Raw genomic sequence first — 20,339 nt, forward strand, 5'->3', positions numbered from 1 at the left:
TCTATCTATCTATCTATCTATCTATCTGTCTATCTATCTGTCTATCTATCTATCTATCTATCTATCTGTCTGTCTGTCTGTCTGTCTGTCTGATACAGAAAAACTCTCTTTACCTTTAAGGGTTACAAAACTTGCCACGTTTGGAAATTCAAAAGTAGCCGTCTGATATTACACTTATTTAAGTGGTCAAAGCTGTGCACACCAATAAAGCCAGTATGAAAACAGAAACATTGCCAAAAACACTGGCTGCATGTCTAAATGCAAATCTTGGTCTGACAGTCACTGGCTTGTAAAAGGCATTAACTTGTCAGATACTATTTGGATGGACTAGTACTGCCCCTTTCCCTTGTCGCAGGCCGGTTACCAAATCCATGGTGTCTTAGCTTAAAAATATGTTGGATATAGCAGATTCTTTCCATTTAAACAGAGGGGACACATATATTTACCTTTGAAAATGACGTTAAACAGGGTTTTAAAGTTAAATGGATAAATCTTAAATGTTACTGCACTCTAATATGCTGGTCTGTCAAATTTGTATATATATAGGTCTTTTTTAAAATAAGTTTTCTTTAGCACGGACGCATGCAAGACTTATACGTTGTTGCTTATATATATATTTCCAATAAATGCTGCTCTTTTTATTTGTCAAAGAATCCTGGAAACAACATATCACAGTTTCCACAAAAAATATAGAGCAGTACAACTGTTTTCAACATTGATAATAAGAAGAAATATTTCTTGAGCTGTAAATTAGCATTTGAATGATTTCTGAAGGATCATGTGACACTGAAGACTGGAGTAATGATGCTGAAAATTCAGCTTTGCATCAAAGAAATAAATTACATTTTAAAATATATTCAAACAGAAAACAGGTATTTTAAATTGTATTTCAAAATATTACTTTTTTTAGTGTATCTTGGTCAAATAATTGCAGCCTTAATGAGCATTGGACACTTCTTTCAAAAACATTTAAAAAATCTCACTGACCCCAAACTTTTAAACATTCATATATCATGTCAGAATTTGAACCCAGTGTCTCCTTGAAGTGTTTTTTTCCCCCTCTTTGGTCATGTCTCATCTTGCCTAGGGCAGCAAATGAGTTAGGAGTGCAAACTGGTGCCCCCTCATAAAAATATGTGCATGAAGCTTCAGGTTGGTGGGTAATCTGTAGCAGATGGTAGACATTCTGTTAATTAGAAGTGACTTGACGGTTGGATCTGTGGATTCAGTAGTTATAGCGTCTATATCACTTACAAGGCCAAAGCAAGTTTTAGACCATCTACGACATGCCTCAATCTCATTCCACTGTCAGTGTTCCTCTAATAAAGACTGACTGGCCGAGTGACATTCTCAGTTAAGCATCCCTCATGTCATAGCGGCCTCTCCTTAACCTCGTCACACTGCTGTGAGCCCCACCTCTTCTTCTTCTCCACTATTTTCTTTTGCTTTAAATGCCTGAGATTCTGATCCTATCTCAGCTACTGTACATGTCTCCACAGGAACACATAAACAATACCGAGCATTTATGTGCTATCTGAGGGAAGAGGAAAAAACAAAATGAGAAATGTTCTGAGAGTGCCGGCCCACCGCTCCATCCTCAGGGGCCAGCGTGATGGAATATAAGATGACCAGACACATTTAAAGGTTCTAGGTTTAATAAACAGCCATAACAAGAATAAGAAGAAATTGTAAGAAATTTTGTTTAGAGTAAGGCGTGACAATTGTCTCTCTTAATTGAAAGGTACAGTAGCTACATTGCAGTTTCTGTTCCTTTTTCAGTACAGGGTCATGAATATCGGATTTCCTATTGGTTTCCAGTCAGTAAAGCTAGGTTTAATGTTTTTGAAAGAAGTTTTTTACATATTTTTGAAAGAAGTCGCTTATGCTCACCAAGACTGCATTTATTTGATAAAAATACAGTAAAATTGTAATATTGCAAGATATTATTACAATTTAAAATAACTATTTGTATATAGCTTAAAATATAATTTATTTCTGTAATGCAAACTGAATTTTCAGCATCATTACTCCAGTCTTCAGTGTCACATGATCCTTCAGAAATCATTCTAATATTATGATTTTATCCTCAAGAAACAATTTTTCTTATTTTTAATGTTCAAAAAAATGTTTATTTTTGTGGAAACTAGGATACACCACAATTAAAAAGTTTGGGGTATGTGAGATTTTTGGAATAAAACAAAAATTGATTAAATTATTTATTATTTACTTTTATTTGATTAAAACTCATAATCAAATATTTGCTCAAAACATTCATAATGTTGCAAAAGATTTATCTTTTAAATAGATGTATTATGGTTTCCACAAAAATATTAAGAAACAAAAGCTGTTTTCAACATATTTATGTAACTATATTCACATATAGATAACTATATATATTTTTTATATTTACTTATTATATGGGAATCTGACTATTGCTGTATTGTTTTCTAACCTTGACCAACTCCATCCGTTTGATTGACACTGACATCATATCACAATCCACCACATTAGTGCATGCATCAACATTCAGCCAAGGCTAATGTTCCATTGCAAGCTCCAAAATGGAATAATCTCCATGATTCATTGTCCATCTTGCTATATTAAACAATATGCAGCCCTGTCCTTGGCCGCCGTTAGCCTCATCAGCCGGAAGCCCACTTCACCCCAAGCAGCGGAGGTCAGTGGCAGCTCAGTTTTGCTTCTGTTTCAAGTTTGGCCGGTGCTTTCAGGTTAGTCTGCGAGAGGCTGTTAAGTGTGAAAAATTGGGATATTTTTCCATCTTTTCAAATACTGTGTATTTAGTTTAAAATGTCTTTTTCTGAGTAAAGGTAGATGGTTATGTTGGCCACTATATTGGACACCGCTTTATTTGGGAAACGGGTCCAGTGAAATGTCAGATGTAAAACATGGTCAACTTCAATGATTGATGACCTGAAAATAATTTAATCACATCTGGCCTTGCTGCCATGCCCAGAAAGGCCACCTGGAACGCGCTTTGAATTTCTTCGTTTTGTGATCTCGCTAACTCAGCTCGAGTAGTTCCCTCCTGTCATGCTTCCACTGCTGTTTTTCTTACAAAGCTATTCATTAAAACCGAGAGCTTTGGGAGTTACCTGACACTGTAGGGGTCAAAGGGGTCTGTTATGTTATAATTTCAAATTGGGGGTGTACTATTCCCAGTGTAATTATTCCAATTTATCATTGAATGCATGTCATGACATGACTGTACGTTTTTCCATGTCAATATTCATATTCACACTATTATTATATCCCGGCTGTGTCCGCTTATTGGAATTGCTTCATGGTGGCACCCCAATCATTCATCACATTCAGCTCTCTGCCGCTGTTATGGATTCATTTCTACTTACATCATAAAGAATCATAGGAACGAGGGGTATTTTTAACCTTTGGTTTCTGATGCGCTGACAGAATGTACAGCTTCTTTTTGTCTGCCGCCATCCATATCCATGTGAGGACAATGAAAAGAAGGCCACAGAATCTTAGCTGGAGTTTCATTTCTATTGCACGTTTGATTAAAAGGTAATGTTCTTCTTGCCAGTTTCCCACTTTTCAAACCTGTGCTTTTTTTTATAAGGTTCAAGGTTCCCCGTGTGAAAAAGTGTGCCTAATTGTATTGAATGTGTACTTAATGTTAATAAAATTACTTAACACTTAAGTGTTCTTAAGGTTTGTCTGTTAACTTAAAAGTACACGTTGTAATAATATCAAATGAACAGTTTTACCTAAAAGTACATTTTAAATCATTATTTAATAATCTTTTGTCATACTTTAAAATTCGTTGACTAACATATTAAAAGTACTTTTTACAGTTAATTTTAAGACTAGTTTGTAATTTTATATTACATTTAAAGTTACAACAATTCATCACAATAAGGTCCAATTAGATAACATTATTAACTTACAATGAGCAATACATTTGTTGCATTATTCACATTCATTAATGCTAGTTAATAAAAAAATACAACGGTTCATTGTTCACATTAGCTCAGGTCCATTAAAAATTTAACAGATACAATATTGGTTTAAATAATGCCTTGTCAATGTTGAAATATACAATAACTAAGATTAATAAATGATTTAGAAGTATTTTTCATTGTTAGTTCATGTTAATGTTAGCTCATGGTAATGTTAAACAAATGGAACCTTGTTGTAAACTGTTACCAAATGTTCATTCATCTATCCATCCGTCCAGGATTGTTATTGTTAGTTCATGATACTTAATTCATTAAGTAATGCTATGACAGAAATCTTTGCTTGATTTCAGTTGAAATGTAATATGCTGGTGGGAATGTAATGAAACAACCTGTTGGTCAATGAATGACAAAAATACCACATGAAATCCGATCTGATCACTCGGACTGAAACGCAACTGATTTTAATCAGATTTAAAACCACCTACAAAGGTTCTTGCGAAAATTCACATTTAATGTGTTGTTTTCCCCTGTTCCAAATAATTTAAAAAAGACACAGATCTGAGTTGGATAGGCAAACATTTTTTTTTCTGCCTGTCTGAACAAGGCCTTCGAATTCTAAAAGTATTTCCTTTTGATTTAAAGTCACTCATACAGAATCAAACAAAATTTGATAGCACGATTTGAAATCTAGAAAAACCTTGTTTTTCCAATCCAGCATGGTAACAAGCAAAGAGTCATAATGTTCCAACTGTTATACTAAAAATGAAAACATACTAAAAATAGCCCCTCTGACCACACCTATAAAAACAAATAGAGTTTATAAAACATAACGCAGTCACATATACACTCTCATATCTTGCTCTCCATTGAGTTCCACCTTGATTTACTGCACTTAGCCCTCACTGGCCATAGTGTTTGCATTTTAGATGAATCACAGCCATTTATATAGCACAATACCTGTCACACACAGTGCCTGAGGGAAAGTGAGGTCGCTATTGTAATAAAATGTAAACCAGGAGTGGAAAGCATGATTTATATCAGGTTTAGCTTGTACTGTGGGTGGAATATCAGTATCCTGTTTAGCTTTAGCTCATTTATCAAATCTGCCTTTGGATGTCCAGAAGGACTTTCATGTACCGTACATGGAATTCTTCTTATAGTTGCTGCATACAAGTGAAAGAAACAACAACTTCCATTTATATTTTTTTCACCGTTTGGTTTCTCGTGAGAAAAACGCCCAAAACGCTGTGTTTGCTGACAAGCATTGACGAGAGACATTGTCCAGTATCGGAGGAAAAGGCTTCCGACAAATATCAAAGAAGGAAGTGAGCGCTACACTGGGAACTAAATCTTGACAGGACCGGGTGACACTTTTCTTGAGCATTCCAACCAGATACGGCCTTCTCCAAAAAAAACCCTACATGATCCAATCTCAGCGAGTTGGCCTTAGTTCAGCCCAATCATCTCTTCATCAGCTAAGTTCATGGCAATCCAGCCCACGCTTGTTTGCTTTTTATCACAGACACATCCATCTCTTTTGTCAAGGAAATTTGATGTCATTATATGTGTACATAAATGTTTGTGCAGTCATTTTGAGTAATAAGATGTCGTATTCCGATTATGTGCTTCCATGGATGTAGTTCTGTCCAATCATTCAGTAAAATGGAGCTCTTCCAAGGCTGATTTCATGCTCCAATACCAGCTGTACCAAACAGTTATATGAACCAAAGGTCCTGTAGATCCGGTAGCATCGTAATGTGCCTGTTGTCGATCTAATTTACACAGTTTAACTGTAAATTAACTGTAAAGCCTGAGGTTAGAGTTCAGCACGCTGATATAATTTCTGCCACTTAGTCAAACCACTTAGTATTGGCATGGTTGAGGAAGTGACCTCACAATCAACAAATGTTCTCACAAGTTTTACACTTAATCTATTACAGGCCTCTACAAGAATGGCTTGAACAAATATAGAGATAGCTTGTTGACTAAGAAAGTCAGCTAATTTTTGTAATTAATTTTTTTTACATTTTGATCATCAAAACTGTCAGTTCACCTAAAAATCACTATCATCATTAACTCACCTTCATGTCATTCTAAGCCTGTTTGACTTACTTCTAATGAACACATACAAAAATATATTTTTTACACATTTTAAAACATGTCCATACAATTAAAGTCAAAGGGGTGTCGTTTTGGACCCCATTAACTTGCATTATATTAACCAAACCACATTCTTCAGAATAACTTCTTTTATGTTCCTCAGAAAGAAAGGAATAATGGAAGTCTAGGTTTGTTTGAATAAATATTTCTAAAAGAAGTCCTTAGTATTTTTATTTCAACCCCGTCAAATATCTAATATTTTGGTAGAATTTTTTTTCAATAATCATTTTATGTATATTTGATCTAAAATCTCAATTCTGTCATTATGTACTCTCCATTATGCCATGCTAAACCTGTTTGACCTTCTTCTGAGGAACACTTTTTTTTTTTTTTTTTTTTTTTTTTTAAGATTTGTCCACATGATTAAATTCAAATTGGTCCAGTATTTTTGGATCCCATTGACTTTAATTATATTAACCAAAAATAAACATTCTTAAAAAAAGATTATTTTGTGTTCCTCAGGAAGAAAGAAATAGTTGAAGTCTTAAAGGTTTGTTTTGAATAAATATTTCTAAAAGAAGTCCATTCTAAACCCGTTTGACTTTCTCCTTAGGAACACACTTTTTTTAAGGTTTGTACATATGAATAAATTCAAAGTAGTCCAGTATTTTTGGACCCCATTAACTTTCATTATATGAACCAAAACTAAACATTCTTCAGAATAAATTATTTTGTGTTACTGAGAGTAAGTCATACGTATGAAAGTAAGTCATACGGGTTTTGGAACGAGGGTAAGTTAATGATAACAGAATTTAGATGTTGGGTAAACTATCATTTTAAGTTTGTTCTGAATAAATATTTCTAAAAGTAGCGCTTAGTAATCCTATTCCAACCCCGTCAAATGTTATTTAATATTTTGCTAGAGCTGACACAAAGCTGTTTCAACATCGGTAGCTGAATGATAACGGTTTGAACAAATATTTCCACCCGTCCCATCTGCCAATTCAGTTTCTATGGTGATTACTCCCTTTTTACTCCACCATAGCATAGCCGAACCACAGAGCTGCCCTTTGACCTCCAGTGCTTTACCCTACAGAGGCATTCTGCATTTTTCCCCCTGACTTTCTTTTCTGAACCGAATGAGGCTGAACTGATTTGATATACAATATGCTTCTGAGACATTCATCACAAGATAAACGTTAAAAACTGACTGAAAGTCTCACAGGGCAGAACATCGAGGTTCTCACTCGCTGATTTTTGGCTCTGAAGAGTACAAACACAAAAACAACCTCGCTGGTACTTGTTTCGATGAGTGTGCGATTGGCGTTGAATAGCGAATTACAGAGTGCTCGATGTTCACTTTAAAAACATACAACAGGGCAGTGTTTACCATCCGTTCATATGAACCCTCACGGCCATGTCAGTAAGGCTCAAATATGATTTTTTTAACCAAATCATATTTAGAATTGTACAAAAGCTATGCCCCAGATTAGGTCATCCAGTGGCAGTAACAACATATTGGCCACCAATAATACAGACATTTGGCGACCTCCAGCAATAAAATCTAGTTCAGTGTGAACGAGGCTTCGGTGTGAATGTCATCACCTCATAAACAGCCCACAATCCACCGCTGCTGCTGGCCACTGACTGAAAAATCACACTGTATCATAACCGTAGAAAAAATGTGGCAAAGCGGTCTGTGAGATGGGAGCAGCTGCTCCTCTCTACTTTTGATGTGAAAACAACTTGACTCTTGCCTCTCGTGAGAATTTGGAAATGCAGAGATATTGACTTTATTACGCAGCTGTTTTGGCAGAATGAGGGAGCCGAGCACAGCTGAGAAAGGAACAGAAAGATCATCCACGACCAGCTATGCAAATCATGTCACCAAAGATTTAATTAAACTCTGAGCCAATGACAGCTTAAACTAATTTTGGTGAGTTTATTTGCAGTCCCGCAGGAGATTGAGTATCGCTCTCATGGAGAATATCTCCATGCTTTAGACTTTGTACAAGAACCACCACAAAATGTGATCCAAATCAATAGATATACACATTAGCTACTCTTTTCTGCAGCATTTGTCTCGTTCTGTTAACTAAATAACAGAATAATCCTTAAATAACAGATTTGCTTCATTTGTTTAAGATAAGGCAACTTGTTTTCAAAGAATTTATCTTGAATTCAGGGTGGGAGGATCGATCTGGCAGTATTTCAGTACTGATGCTGTTGCTCATAAAAATATTCATCCAAAGTGTATTATTTACAGTAGCAATTTATTGATCATGAAAATGAATCATTAATCACAATAATGTATTATTATTATTATTAAATGAGTACAAAACATGATCAGTGTCCAGTTAACAGTTAAGGTTGTAATCAAATTTTATTTGAAGTGGTGAAATTATGTCTATTAATAACATTGAATCTCAACAAACAAACAAACAAACAAACAAAACCATATAGTTTTTTAACCAAAACTACTTTTTAATTATTGTTTATAATTTAAATAAGAAACAAAAAGTTGAAATGAACTATATTCTATAATTCAATAAATATATAAAGTAATATATAATTGAAAAAGTATAAATAATAATATGTACTGTAATTAAAAGATTACTAGTATATAATAAAAATAAAAAAACATATATACTATGTTAATTTGTTTGTATTGTGTATTTATATTTATTCTGGGAAACAAAATACATTTATACGGACATATAAAGCCATGTATTGAGGGCAGTGAAGTTATTAAGAATTAAGCTAAATAAATTACCCATAATCCTCCACACATTATCACCTCCCGTGGCGACAGATGTACATGTGTGTAATTGTTTTATCCAGCCTTCAGGCTGCCGCCTTCAAATGTATTAAGAGTTTAGATGCAGTAAAGCCAGCAGGTGGATCAGAAGGTTTCACAGTTGGCTTTATTTATTGCCTGTATAAAATGAATATCTTTCTGGTTTAGAGTAAATAGGCCCTCCACTGAAGGAGCTCAGTTAATGTGACACGCCCTTCATATCTTATGAGTTATATATTTCTTTTCTTTTACTCTGTTTTCCAAAGCTGTTGTTGAATGACCAGCGATTAGTGAGGTGCCTGTAATTATACAAAGTGGCCTTGTCTGCGTCCGCACACCAACATACTGAGGACATTTTGAAGAATTGGTGGAATTTCCCTTTAGCTGTCGAGAAGTGATTTTGAGGCTGGAAAAAGAGCTTTATTTGTTGCAAATGAAGCATGGGAAACATTTACTCCATTGCCCCCCGTTCCCCTCGCCTGCTGTATACGTGACAGGCTTGCAAAGCGTCTTAAGGTGTTGATGTGGGTACGGGGCCATCTTCTTTGGAAAGAAAAACCTCCCCAGGTTACAAGAAACCAACTCTTACGCTCTCAAACACGGCTTTCACGCTCTTTTATTCCTGAGGGTTTGAAAGTACCGTGTATTCGTTTCAATAACAGAATGTGACGTTGGCGGCTGCCCGAGTTATTATTCTCCTGCTGTTTGAAAGCCCTCTCCATCTCTCCTGCACGAGGAGAACTCTGATCTCAGCACGACGTCCAAAACAAGCCAAACCACATCTTTCTGACACTCTGCAAATCCTTTTTCAACAGCCTGAATCATTATCCTTTTAACCCCGTGACATCCCTCGTTTTTTATTCTCTAGCTCGTTCGCTCGAATGTCATCATTTTCGTCCTCCAATTTCAACAAATGATTGTTCGCCGAGGCAGAGTTTCAGATGACTTTTCGGGAACAAGCCGCTGTGATACTTCGTATGTAATAAGCTTTAATGGATCTATAATGCGATCTCCAATTCACTCGTCTGCTACTTGTAGAGTTCACAGAGTTCAGTACTGAAGCAAAAGTGTATGTTTGCTTTCCAAATTCAAGATGTCCATATCATGGACGAGCCAGTGCATCATTAAACACGTTCTGCATGTCAGAGGAGCCTGATGCATATAGATGACGCAAGGTTTTTTAAGATGTTTTGAAGCAACATCACGCAAGCAAGAGTGCTGTTGTCCAAATACTAGGTTGTGATTTGGCTGTAGACACACGGCTGGCTTGTTTATTTGATCATTAGATGTGTGGGTGACTTTTTTCCCCTCAGAATTCTTTGAATAGAAAGTTCAAAAGAACAGAGGAGAATATATTAAAATCTTTTGTAATGTTATAAATGCCTTTGTTGTCACGTTTGAGCAATTAAATGCATCCTTGCTGAATAAAAGTATTAATTTCTTCAAAAAGAAATCAAAACAAACGTTTGATTATTAGTGCTTCCAGCAACACAACTACTTTCAATATTAGTAATAAATCAGAAATGTTTCTTGAGCAGCAAATCAGCATGATTTCTGAAGACTGCAGTAATGATGCTGAAAATTCAGCTTTCACATCACAAGAACAAATTACATTTTAAAATATACGAAAATAGAAAAAATAGAAAATTGTAATAATATTTCACAATATTGCTGTTTTTACTGTATTTTAAACTTTTAAACGACAATGTATATCTTAATTCATTCAGTATATATTCTTATTATATCTCCACTCTGCTGTGCAGAATTTGGTCATAATTAAGAAGATTTCTCACGATTTGAGTGGTACAGTAGTATCCAGAAAATTGTTATGCAAATGTGGAATTATTATTATTAAAGTTTTCTGTCAACATAATGCTCCAATTATCTGTTTAGGGAGAGACACCAAAGCCATTTTAATAGTTTAATATCTATAGTTGTGATATAATATGCATATGAATCTCTCTTACTGGTGTAGAGAGAGACTCCTACTAGTGCTTTAATTGGATTTGTTTTATTATATTTTTCTATAATGTGTTTTTGCTGGAGCCAATGTGACCCTGACAATAAAGGTCCCAAAAGAGCGGTTTAGTAGTGATGCCATATAATAGAATAGTTTTATAGTGTGAAGATTACTTTAATAATCTAAAGAACCTTTTGCAGAATGGAAAGGTTCCATGGATACTAAAGGTTCTTCATGGAACTACAGATGCCTACAGAAAGAACCTTTACTTTTATGAGTGCAAGCAAACCACTGCAGTATTTTTATATGACGTGATGTGATGTGATGTGATATTATATACTTACTAAAAGACTTTCACGGCAACAATAAAAGGTTAAACTCAACATTAAAATTATTATTATTATTATTTACAAACACATCACTGGGGTAACAAAAACAAGTCAATCTTAAAAGAACATGAGGGTTGAAGTAGCTCGTTTTAAATGCCCAAAAATGAAAGTTTTACTCCATAAACTGAACTGATGCTGCAGCTTCTTCTGATAAACCACTGTAAGCTTAGACTCAGGTGGCCTCAGTAAGAGATGATCTCCTGAAATGAGAATAACGCTGAGGTCATCTCATAGCAGGCCGATAGGGATGGCCAGATCTTGCTGATTTGCTCTATATTGTGACTAAAAGAGCTCTTTTCCATATTGAGTTCATATCCTGTTGCAGAGAATTACCTCATTGCTTATTCTGTCTGCACTTTTTTGGTCATTCTTTCTTTTTTCCCAGCTCTCCCTCTTTTTTTCACTGAGAATGATAGAGCAATCATTTGAAGGCATGCTTGTGCTGATGTACAACATATGGCTTAATGCACATGTTCAGAAGGCCAACATCAGAGCGTTATTATGAAACCAAAGGCCATCTGGGCATATTCATTGTTCAAATATTAATGGTCATTACACTTTTGTTATATGCGACTTTCATCAAATTGAAAGAAATAGTTCATTCAAAAATTTTAATTTGTATAATTATAATTCAGTATAATTATTCATTACTCACACTGGATGTTTTATGGATGCAAAAACACTAAAATTATAAAGTATAAAACTATGATGCTCTGCTCCAGTGAGCTGAACCTGACAATCAAATCAGTCTGATTTGTAAATGAATTGTTTTTTGAACTTAAAAGGTTCACAAATCATTCACAGCTTTATGTTTCTTCATAAAATGTTGGATATAGTCCCATGGACTACTTCTATAATCTGTTTCATGTGTTTTGGGTCCTACATGAGGCTTGAATGCTTCAGTCTCTATTTATTGTAATACATGGAAAAGATCAACCAATACCTTCATCGAAATTTCTCCTTTTGCATTCAACTTTTTTTTTTTTCACTTTTTGTGGCTTTAGTGTTTTTTTTTCTAATCACTTAAATGGAACGGGGGGGGGCGGGCGATACCAGTAGCTGATGGTGGCAATAAACCTGTGATCTGTGGAAACATGGTGCCCCAGTGTTACAGCAATGAAGGCGATGGGAGCAGATAAGCCATTATACCAGCCTCGGCTTGTCAGCTGTATTGTGCTCTTCCTCATAAACCTATTCAGTGATTAAGCACCTGTTTGCAAAGTCAGGCTCCAGGAAAATACTCACACAGGTGTCAGACAGCCGTACAGTAACAGCCCGCTTCACAAATGCTTTTTAAATCAGTGCAGTCACGATCAGATGGAACTGACATCCTAATTTGAAGAATGTCATACGGAATGACGCGCATTTTTAACGCGGCAAATGGAAATTTCCAGGCTTGCTCATAATGAAAGAATATCCTGATTTAAAGCTGTTCCAAAAAAAACAAAAAAAAAAAACAATGGTTAATTTTCAGAGTTAGAACATTGTAATACTATGGAGTAATGCAGAGAGAATGCTCTGCAGTGTAGATGATGTTCTAGTCTCCATCTACATTAACTCATTTGATTATTTTCCCAACAAAACTTTACTTTTGAAGTGTCCATCTAACGTGAAGTTTGCATGGATAGGTGAACGCAGTTTATTTCTTTTGGCCAATCATCAGCAGGATGTGCTCCAACTGGATGTGCTCCAATCAAAACAGACTTCAACTTTAGTATGCAAATGTGTTGGAGAAGTAATTTCTGCATTTACGGCTATGTTTATTGACCTTTGATACTTGCAGATGATATGTCAAGATCAAGCACAAGCAACAAATACAGTCCAGTACAGTCCCAGACTTAGACTAAAATAGTTGCAAATGTGACAAAAATGCAAATTTGCAATAATAATTTAATATGTAGTCCCCATTGGTGACAGTCGGGAAAACTGTCATAAAGTAAGTACCCTTATGAAATGTGTCATCAATGATTACGCCAGTGTTTCCGATTCAAAATGAAGTAACTCATATGAACTAGTCCTTTTCAATGAGTCAGTCATGATTTATGAAACAGTGTTGAATCAGTGAATTGTTTACGGCTGAGCCCCTCACTGAACCGTGAGTAATTTTTTTAGATGTGCGATTTAAAATAAGAATTATATTTGAGACTCTATTTACAGATTAATAAAAAAATTAATTTAAATATAAAAGTCATTTATCAAAAATGTTTTTTTGTTTGTTTTGATAAATTAATTCTATTTTATAATATGTATACAGATAATAAAAATGTATATAGTAAATATTACATAATAAATTGAATAAACAGTGATTATGTAATTTGTCAGCTGAAAAAACATTTTTAAAAAGCCTTTTATTTTAGAATCCAGTGGCTCCCTCTTCTTATTTATTTATTTGTTTTTTGTCGGGCTCTGTAAACTTTTGTTAGTTGATTTTTTTTAGTTGAAGTTTTCGAAATCCTGACATGAAACAAAAAATGAATCTCTCATTTCCAAGCAGAAATTGAGGTTTCGTGTCAAGAGTTTGCTTACTATCTTGCCTTCGCTTTGAGCATTCACTGCGCTTGCTCTGTTTAGGTCGTAAACAGTTTCTCCTTAAAGGCGGAAGTGTTGCGTTTCAGTGATAAAGTTTATCAGCTCCTAGGGGTGTCAGAGAAGCAACAGAGGGGCCCTAAAACTGGCCAAAAACACTACAGAAACCTCATTCTCACTCATACAAGTTAATTGAGTGGTATCAACAAATTTACAGACAACAATCAATCCATATTTACTTTCTACAGCAGTTATATACAATTGACGTCACGCTTCCAAAATTCATATTGCGTGAAAAATGCATGCTTGCTCACAGAAAACAATTGCAACAAGTGCCCTTTCTCATGGAGGGTTAATCAATACACACACACAGCATTTCAACCCTTTCTCAATGTACTCTGAAACACAAAGCAATCATTGTGGCTTCATTTACGTCTTTCTGCCAGCAACACAAAATGTACCCATCAGCAGCATGGAGCGGCAAAATGTTGACTTCCCGTTAAGCAAAACACTGCCATTATCTCCCATCTGTCATTATTTGAATTACTGCGTGTCTACAGGAGGAACTTTCATAATTTGCTGCACTAAAAATACTCGAAATGCTCATTTTGTCTTATTACATTGTGCTAGACATAATGTTCGAGCTGCCTCGTGTTTAATGAATCTCACTGGAGACCTGGTCACGGTTTACGAAAACCAAAGTACAGAGTTGACGTAAAAGGCCTTCAGACATCACAGGGCTGATCAAATTTTACTCAATGTACTCGCAAGTTGGTGAGCTATACGCTGAATAATGTGATTTGTTTGTTGAAATGAGCTACCTGACACCCGTGAACTCGCTGCTTTAGGCATTTGGAGATTGAAGTCGCGCAGAATGACTGGATTCGGAGTTGTTCCTTTCTCTCCGCTTTTGCCTTTCGGTTTCCACCGCAACATTTTTCTCCTTACATGAAGTCTGCTGTGGATTCAGCAGCTCGAACTTCATGTCCTCAAGAAAAATGAGTTTTGCATTTGTAAAATAAAATTAAAAGCTGTTTTTTGTATAGAGTGAGATCAGTCAAGTCTCTTATGTTATAATTTTAAATTACATATAAAGACTTAACAATAATGCTTGTAAAAATTGAATCTTACAATTCAGTTGGCATGTTTGGTTTGATGTAAATCTGTAATTCACAATAAAAGTGCCTTCTATTTATAGCGGGATGTATTGAATCAACAAAAAATATAATTTGACCAATTTTTGGTCATTTTTTGAAAGAGAGAATGCATTGTGCGCTTTTTATTATTTCTTCAAAACCCACGATTAAAAAAATTGTCTCTGCTGTAGTGTCTGGCACACATGACTGTGTTTGGATGTGAAATGCGTATGCGTGTGCATTGTTTCCACTTCATTGTGGCTAGGAAATGTCTCCAGGGCTTGCCCACCCAGACCCCTGTAACAGCTGCTGCAAACCCTGTACTGTGATAGTCAAGTGTGTCTCGGAAACAGTACAGATGATGAGGAAGCTTCAGTAGAACATCAGTGAACTACAGTCAGATGAGACCGTACAGTCTTTTGTCAGGTCATATGTCAGTAAAAAGAAATGTTCCTGTCCTGACAGCTGTTATACTGTGCTTGTAGCGTATGCTTTTCTATTGCATGCACAAATACGTCATCAATGAAACCAAGAGCATGCGTGTCAGATCCGCATCACGTTCAGCCACGGCAGCTCTTAAAGTAATAGCAGCCAAATAACCTAATAACCCAGCTGCTGTGATGTCTGTTAATCAAAGAACTTCCACTTCATTGTGGCTAGGAAATGTCTCCAGGGCTTGCCCACCCAGACCCCTGTAACAGCTGCTGCAAACCCTGTACTGTGATAGTCAAGTGTGTCTCCCCTCTTCTAGGAAAAACCTTTCCTGAAAAGCCTCTATAAACAGAGCAAAAACAATATCCAGTTTTAGTAATTTTAGTGAATTCAAAATCCTATGTTGATTTTTGTTATTATTATCTGTGACGTGTTTACCAAAAATGTATTTTGACACCAAAAATTTATTGTTTTTATTGTTTATGTTTGGAAATATGTAGTGTAGTTTAAGTATTTAGTTCATGTGTTGATACAGTTGAAAAACCACAAAAAACACAACTACTTTACAATTGGCCTCTTGCAGTGGGTAATTAAAATAACTACCATACTATCTGGATAAAAACCCACAATTATCGGATGACTATTTGCATTGTAAATCTGACAATGCATTAGGAAACAAAACAATACTGAAGTGTTTGTTCCTGTGGACAATGTTGGATTAATTATAATTTTGGTCTTGATGAAGAAATTTAGGTCTGTAATGAAATAAGAGAACATTATTTCACATTGTGCCTTTTTTTTCCCCTTACTCTCATTTTTGATTTCTAGAGAATGCAGCATGATTTTTGCTGCTTTTCGTTGAAGTGACACTGCAAATATAGTTAAATGTGTAGACTGTGTAGTCTGGTGTCATGGCTGTATATCCATGTGATATACAGTATATTTTGTATATTAGCTTTCACTTTTCATATTTTTCTCTGTGAAGTAATTGTACAGTTAAAATACTTTTTTTTATTATAAATAATTTACTTCACTATTATCAACAATTTAAAGTTCAACAAAAATAAACAAAAGGGCAAGTGTGCTTCTTTTAAGATGGTCACTTCTCTTGAGCGTTTAAGAGAAAAGGCCAGATTTAGAGCACATGGTTTCTCTTTCATATCAGAGCTTGCGTCCTGTTCCATTCCTCATACTTTTCTTCTGACACACGTTCTTTTAAAGATAATGCCAAAATGTTCAAACCAAAGCAAAAATTCTTCCCCATGCCAGTTTCCCTGAAGAACATTAAGTGTTGTAGCTCCCGCGAGGAAGCTTCATCTGCATTAGGTTTGACTGGCCCGCTTGTTTCTGTGTATTCCAGCTATAAAAACGAACAATTATGAGCCTAAGCCTTGTATTTTTTCCCCCTGCACAAACTTCACCTGGCTGTTTCACATTCCACCGTAAGCAGTACCAAAACAAGTCGTTCATTTTTGTGTGAAATGTTGTACACGTCCAGTTGCTCTGTAATCCAAGACAACTTCAACACTGCCCGGCTCAACTTTGACGCACTTCTCACAGGTCTTCATCCCCCCTGAGAAAAGTGGCCAGAAGCGCATTCACAACTTTGGGTCATATGATTACAGCAGGTTTGAAATTCACCTGACGTGATATAGAGCAAGCTGACCTTACTGACATGGCACTGATTCATTGTTCATCAATGCAGACCTAATACTTACATGCATTATCAAGAAGAACAATTTTGCTCTTCTGAACATCTTGGAAAATCGATCAGACATATTGTGAGTACTAAAATAAATCTTGGCAAGGTAAAGTGTAAAACTCTACGGCTAAAAGCACTGAAGTAAGAAGAGACGGAAACTCACAACTCTGCCTCGGCTTCGGAGAATTCACTGAAGAAGGTGCTTCCGTTGGAGTGTGGCTGTCCCGGTGACGGCTCCTCGCTCCTGTAGCTGCTCTGGCTGCTCCCGTCCTCAGGCAGTGTCTCTTGCGATATGGGGGGCTTCTGGAACGATCCAGGCATTCCTGGCTCTGCAGACCCCAAGAAGCAGGGGCATCGAGTCCGAAGCCCCTTGTAAAGGAAGTTCATTTTCAGAGAGGGTATCCAGGGACAGCCAAGAAGATTCTTGAAGGCCGCACGAAATTCTGGGCTTCGGCAGTAGATGATTGGGTTGAGGCCGGAGTTGATGTAGCCTAACCAGTTTAAGAAACGAAAAACGTTCAGGTCCAGCATGCTTCGACTGAAGACCTTAATGATGTTCACCACGAAGAAAGGCAACCAGCAGAGTGTGAAGACGCCCATTATGATGCCCAGCGTCTTGAGGGCCTTGTGCTCCTTGACGACGGTTAATTTCGACGGTCGCCTTCGCGAACTTTTCCGCCTTGCCAACGTTCCGCCGACGTTATTGCATGTCGAAGGCAAGTTGTTGTTGCCGTGGAGCGTCGGCAGTGCCTGATTTCCCATGCACTCGTTTTGGAATCTCAAACGGTTCTTGTCGATGAGCTGCACCTGTCGTGTGGCAATGAGAAAGACACGTGCGTAGACGAAAATCATGATAAGTAGTGGGATGTAGAACGAAACCACTGACGAAATGATAGCAAAGTACATGTTTATTTCTAAATCACAGCACTTGGGGTCTTCGTAACATTCTTGTGCTTTCTCGTCACCCTCCGCACGATAGTACTGATTCATAATGGGGACGAAGGAGATTAAAGCCGAGACCAGCCACACGACACAAACGATAATTCGAGCCCTGCACTTATTCAGAAGCAGTTTATACCGCAGAGGCCGCGTGATTGCAATATACCGATCCACCGCGATGATGCAAAGGGTCTCTATGCTGGCGGTTACGCATAACACATCAACCGATGTCCATAACTCGCACAAAGTCTTATTGAGTTGCCATTCCCCCGTTACGACTATCGTGGCACCCGGTGGCACTACCAGCACCCCCATTATGAGGTCAGCACATGCCAGCGACATGATGAAGATATTTGTCGTGGTCTGCAGCTGGGAGGTGCGTGCGATAGCGATGATGACCAGAAGGTTACCTACGACGATAATGGTGATGATGATCACCATGATGAACAGCTCCAAGGACTTCAACCCATGTCCTTCACTCCCTGGAGACGTCGTATTGATTGGTAGACTGCTGCTCACATTGGATGGTAGAGTGGTGCTTAGAGTTTCCATGTTTCAGTATTCAGAGATCAAGGCATGCAATTTTTCAAACTGAATATCAGAAACAAGCAGCAGCAAAGAGACATAGCTAGGTGCTGGAAACGTCTAAAGCAATTGAGATACCATGATGATGTTGCATTCAATCTTGCATTTTATACCACCGTATATCCAAATCTTGAACAACAGCATCAATTCTGTTTCACCTCTCCTTCAAGCATCCTGAAAGTCATGCACATCCCGCGTCCTGCAGCATTTGAAGCAAACATATCTGTCTTGTTCCACACATCTGAACTGCAGATGTAGGAGGGGAAAAAGTACCTTTCACTCGGAGTTAAAACTGGTCCATAAGAGATGAGGGAAAAAGCATTTGAACTTTTTGAAAAGCTCTTGAAACCACCAGAGAAAAGGCAGATAAGCAGCCGTCCTGTTGAAGTAGTCCGCTGAAGTGGAGGAGGTTCAGTCAGTGTGTTACCGCCGCGTGTGTGGAGCGGGCGAGTGGAGTTGCCTCTACTGCCAAAAGCTCAAAGGAGTAGTGACACTGCCGACAGTCAACAGTGGTAAAACACTCTCTCTCTCTCTGATAATGCTTGCTCGCTCTCTCGCTCTCTCGCTCTCTCTCTCTCTTTTGGAGTTGAGCGTTCAGCATGCTATAGTTGCAGTCACATTTCACCCGAGGGGTGGAGTTGTAAAGAGTGCCTCTCATACACGCACACCTCCTCTCTGTCTCTCTGTCCAACAAGTACTCAATCAGCAAACATAAAACACTTTTTATCTCATCTGCAATGCATCAGAAATAGACATACATACAATAATATATACCCCCAAAATAGTAATGTTTAAAGTGAAGTTAATCAAGGAAACAACATAAAAACCATGCATTCCACTGAAAAACTACTTTGTAACTATTTCCATCAGAAATTGCTAGTACATTTCACAAATATTTATAGAGAAATGGCAAATAACATTGAATTAGACGTAAAATTTTGAATATTTTTTTTGCAGTATAAAAATAAAGGTTCCAAAAGGAGGGGTTTCACAGCAGAAGAACCATTTTTGGGTCCCCTGAAGAACTATTTTTAAAAGAACCATTTTTTCTTAGTGAAGAACATTAATACTCAAAGGAATTTTCACTATAAAGAACCATTTGTGGAATGGAAAGTTTATATGGATGTTAAAGGTTTTTATGGGTCCATAGATGCCAATAAAGAACCTTAAACAAATGTGTATATATATATATATATATATATATATATATATATATATATATCTCTTAAAGTAATAGCAGCCAAATAACCTAATATCCCTGCTGCTGTGATGTCTGTTAATCAAAGAACAAAAGAAAAAAGAGGAAACCAATAATGCGATTAGTCACAATCACAATTAATCGTGATCGATTAATTTCAGAAAAAAATGTGCGATTAATTATTTTTTAGAGTCTAGAGAAGAGCATTTTGAGAAATAGTAAACTATATACATTATTAAATTTTACTTTACCTGTTAGTGATGTCTTAATAATTTAATGTATGTTTAAATAAATATTTTATGAAACAAGTTATGACAGCCACAGTGTAAATTATTCTATTTCAACAACTAATAGAAATTGTATAATTTAGAAGTTAATTTAAAAACGCCATTATGTGCAATTTACATGTTTGCATATACATTTTTTATTTGAGTGTTGATTATTATAGTTAAAAATAAATAGTAATTGAATTTAAGTTTGGGCTCTGTTGTTAATTGTAACCTTAGAGTAATGTAAAAAGGCTCCCATTGGTTTAGAGCAGAAGCCAAGGTAGATTTTTATCCCTAAGAAAATTTTAATTGTAATTGAATTTATTTAAAGAAAAAGCAATTTGTTCAGTAAATGCATTGTTTGATAATAT

General features: G+C 36.4%; 1 protein-coding gene across 1 annotated transcript in view; it reads right to left on the reverse strand.

The window, feature by feature from the left end:
• Positions 1–18,537, reverse strand: part of LOC107683881 (beta-1 adrenergic receptor-like) — a 27,126-nt gene extending 8,589 nt beyond the window's left edge. The window contains exon 1 of the mRNA XM_016479938.1: positions 17,141–18,537. Within this exon, the coding sequence (XP_016335424.1) occupies positions 17,141–18,468 (1,328 nt within the window). The 5' untranslated portion in view covers positions 18,469–18,537. The remainder of the gene's footprint in view (positions 1–17,140) is intronic.
• Between the last annotated feature and the right edge of the window lie 1,802 nt (positions 18,538–20,339).

The sequence above is a fragment of the Sinocyclocheilus anshuiensis genome, unplaced genomic scaffold (genome assembly GCF_001515605.1).
Source record: "Sinocyclocheilus anshuiensis isolate Anshui unplaced genomic scaffold, SAMN03320099.WGS_v1.1 scaffold1625, whole genome shotgun sequence".
Lineage (NCBI taxonomy): Eukaryota > Metazoa > Chordata > Actinopteri > Cypriniformes > Cyprinidae > Sinocyclocheilus > Sinocyclocheilus anshuiensis.